At 39.7% G+C, this 3,570-nt stretch overlaps 2 protein-coding genes across 13 annotated transcripts in view; both read right to left on the bottom strand.

Annotated features, from left to right (window-relative positions):
* Nucleotides 1-1,239, bottom strand: part of asb4 (ankyrin repeat and SOCS box containing 4) — a 4,013-nt gene extending 2,774 nt beyond the window's left edge. Inside the window, exons 1-2 of the mRNA XM_032535797.1 lie at nt 793-1,239; nt 1-214 (exon numbers count right to left, since the gene is read on the bottom strand). The exon at nt 1-214 is cut by the window's left edge and continues 86 nt beyond it. Coding sequence (XP_032391688.1) covers nt 1-214; nt 793-1,105 — 527 coding nt within the window. The 5' untranslated portion in view covers nt 1,106-1,239. The remainder of the gene's footprint in view (nt 215-792) is intronic.
* Nucleotides 1,240-1,577: 338 nt separating this feature from the next.
* ppp1r9a (protein phosphatase 1, regulatory subunit 9A) overlaps nt 1,578-3,570 on the bottom strand; it is a 48,995-nt gene continuing 47,002 nt past the window's right edge. For all 12 annotated transcript variants that reach the window (XM_032535756.1, XM_032535757.1, XM_032535760.1 and 9 more), the window contains one exon: nt 1,578-3,570. This exon is cut by the window's right edge and continues 737 nt beyond it. The gene's annotated coding sequence lies outside the window, so the exon portion shown is untranslated.

The following is a 3,570-nucleotide window of genomic DNA, read 5'->3' as shown; positions in this document are numbered from 1 at the left end:
TTGACTTTTGCCTTGTGAGCCAAAAGCAAGGCGACACAGTCGCTGTTTGAGACCTCGCAGGCCACGTGCAGTGGTGTCTTCCCATTAGGCATCCGGTTGATGGCTGCACCTTCCTGAAGGAGCACCAGTGCTGTTTCCACTGCATTATACATCACACATACATGAATACCCATCGCCCAGGAATTCTCCAGTTTGTAGCCTGGGAGCCAATAACCTGTAGCAAATAAGAGAAAACCGGTCCTGTTAGCCTACTTTCTCAATCAGGACCCCAGTGAGTGATGGGGTCCTACAAGAACACACTATCGTCTGGCAAATTTGGAACTGTACTGTATGGATATTTCACATGACAGATTTGAAACTATAGGGACCCAGATAGGAACATTAACAATAATTAAGAAAGCATTTTTTTTTTTTTTTTTTACAAACTTTAACTTAGAATTCTGCATAGTTAGTCCTTAATGTTTAAGGTGATAGTGAAAAGTATGGTTAACCCCCAGTAGCCTGAGGATGCATGTTATTGTAATTCATCTTGTGTCTACAGCGTTTCTGGTCATATCTGGCTTTAGGATCCAAAGGGATTCAACACCACCTAGTGGAAAATCTACAGAAAAAAATCTTTGTTGTAATGACATTCAGGAGTTGTTTACAATCTGTTTTCCTGAATGAATTCTTTGTGAAAACATATAACTTCATGGCCATTATTGCTTAATATAGCATGACTAACTAGTTTATCACCATTTATTTTATTTCTGCTGGTGAAATGTTGATCAAATCATCCGACTTTCTCCGTACCTTGTTTGTATGAGGCCAGCACCATGCTGGGGTCTTCCACGTCCAGCACCATGTCAATGTCAAGTTTCTTGGTGCGCAGAATCTGCATAACCTCCTGGGCATTGTTGGCCTGCAGAGCCTTCAGGAACTGTCGCTTCAGCTGTTTGACAGCCAGTTGTTTGGGGCTCAACTCCTCCATGTGTTCTCTTGAAGAAGGGCCTCTCTCCTTATATAGCAATGCCAAACCGGCCACCTCAAACTCTAATGTTCTCCACACAGCCCGAAAGAGATTGAAAATAAACACAGAAATAGTGATAATAAATGTGTCAATCATACCCACACTGAAAGGCCTCCATAAGTCCAGCTATCAGATATGGAAGGTGTATGAGGAAGGGAGACGGAAATTAAGACGGGTAACAAGTGACAGGAGGGAGCCGTCAGGGAGAAAATAGCCCTGGAGTAAAATTAGGCTGAGTATAAATAGAAAGGAGAGAGGTGAAGGACTAGAGAGCTACAGCTAACTGTGGCTAGCAGACTGCTGAGATGTCCACTGATAGAAAGTAACAGGCCATGTGAACATGACATGTGGATGGCAAAAGGTTTCTGAGAGAAAACAGCGTCTTCTCTTCTACTCTATTATATAGACATACAAGAATGACAAGTATCATTATAAACAGTCATAACATGAATTTGGCACACTGTTTGGCTGCATGGGACATAGATTTGTCTCTAGCTAGCAAATGGCCATTAAAAGATGTAGAGAAAGTCAGACACGTGGTGAAAAAAGAAGAAACAAAAAGACTATGGACTGTGACCGCACGTTTTATTCTTTGTGACAGGTAGCTGCCCTCTCAAACTTTTCAGAATGCAAAAGAGAGCAAGGTAATGACAGAAAATGAGGGGAATAAGCACAACTTTTTAAAAGAGTGAAAGCATGGCTAGCAGTTTGTGGTGATTATCTTTAGCTCTTTACGTACATTAAAGACAGACCCTTCCAGACATTACTCAAACGCCTACCAGGAGCACCAGGGTCTCATCCATACGATGGTTTTATCATGCCATCAGGCGAGCTCAGTCAAGCACATAGAAAAGATCTGGAATCACATTTTGGCATCAGGTGTGACCTTTAAGACTCCTCAGCCCTCAGACAAACTGTGCACACACACTGACACGATAGAAAACAAGGCTTCTTTAGGATTCTTACAGCGTATTGCTCTCAATGTTTTACTATACATACAAAAGAGTCAAAAGAGTGCAGTCGGTAGACTGACTTGACAGGAGAGAGGAGGGGGGTATTCACAGAAAGGTTCAAGTGTTACAAAATATTTCATAAGAATACATTATGAGCAGTTTATTGGAGTTGGAGCACTGGAGCAGCACTATGGTTATATTTTGGGAAAACCACAAGCACAATGGGGGAGTATTACTGCATTTTCTTCTCACCTTACTTTAAATCCTTCATTTGATAACAACCAGTTTAATCTAAATCACTTTTAATGAACAGGGTTGATTAAGATTTGGCAATAGGAAATCATCATACAATTCTGGATAAATCATTATAAAGTGTTAATAATACTCTTATTGTTGTATAAGTTATCATAAATAGTGGTCAGTTGCTTCATTAAATACAGAAATAAATAAATAATAACATTAACAAATCAGCAATACCTGTGTTATTACTGTGGCATTGCGTTGCATGGAGGCATCTATCTACTATTCTTCTTGTTCTTAAGCTGTTAACAGTTCACCTGGCAGGCCCCTTGAGACAAAAAGGAATCAAAACGAACGCTGCCTTTCACTCGATCACGGTGACACTGGTGTTGCTATAGTTACTGTAAGCCTACGAAATGATCATCGGGAATGCTCAAGAAGTAACACAGGGAACATGTCTCTCAGTTAGGCTCATAATCATAAAAACAAGAAGTGCATAAAATATATATGTCAAAATAATTACAAAGGTATATTTTTTTATCTAACAAGTAAATCAAAATTGTTCAAGTCTTACTGAACCAGTTTCATAAGAACATTTTAATTTATATTGCATTTAACGGGTGTAATTTCCAGTGTAACTTCAGTAGTATCAGGTGCGATAATCTGTAAGAACATTTCTGGATTCACTGCATCTGTCCTCCATCACAGAGATGACTCAACTATATGGCAGCATTCCTAAATATTATTCAGAATATTCTAAAGGAATTTGCATGGATACCCACAATTAGAACTATTTAGTCCACTTTATGTGTTTCGACACTCACACAGAAGCGGGTGAAGTTCTGAAAAATTCTACTACTCTAGAATTTCTAAAGGCAGCGGCGGGGTATTACTTTGTTATTGAGAGAGGATATAAAAAGAGGTCAAAAGCAGGTTACAAGCGGTGTCAAAGCAACATTATGCATGTAAGCAGAACGTTTCATTTCAACATTTGTTTGTTTTTGTGGTACAGGTTTGGTAAATTAAAAATTTCATGATTACATTGTACCTGAAGTCTCCATTAGAACCAGTCCAATGAGTTACAGTATGTCCTTCATTCGTCATTCATACTTGGTGAACTGCTTTAGTATGATACATGTGTACTGTTGGAAGCATTGGACAAGCCAGTGCAGAGGCTAAATTTACAGTATATGCACTTCCAGTGTTCTTGCAAGTACTGAGAGAGTTTGTTTCTTCCAATGAAACTTGGTTACCCCTTCAGATCCTATTGGAAAGTTCCAGTTTTGCCTCCTTCCATAAAAGTAAGCAGCATGAGGACACCCAGTGGTGGGAGATGAGTACTGCCTCATGAATTCCTCCACACAGGCC

This window comes from Etheostoma spectabile, chromosome 14 (genome assembly GCF_008692095.1).
Source record: "Etheostoma spectabile isolate EspeVRDwgs_2016 chromosome 14, UIUC_Espe_1.0, whole genome shotgun sequence".
Classification (NCBI taxonomy): domain Eukaryota; kingdom Metazoa; phylum Chordata; class Actinopteri; order Perciformes; family Percidae; genus Etheostoma; species Etheostoma spectabile.
This window is presented reverse-complemented; position numbering and strand designations above follow the sequence as displayed.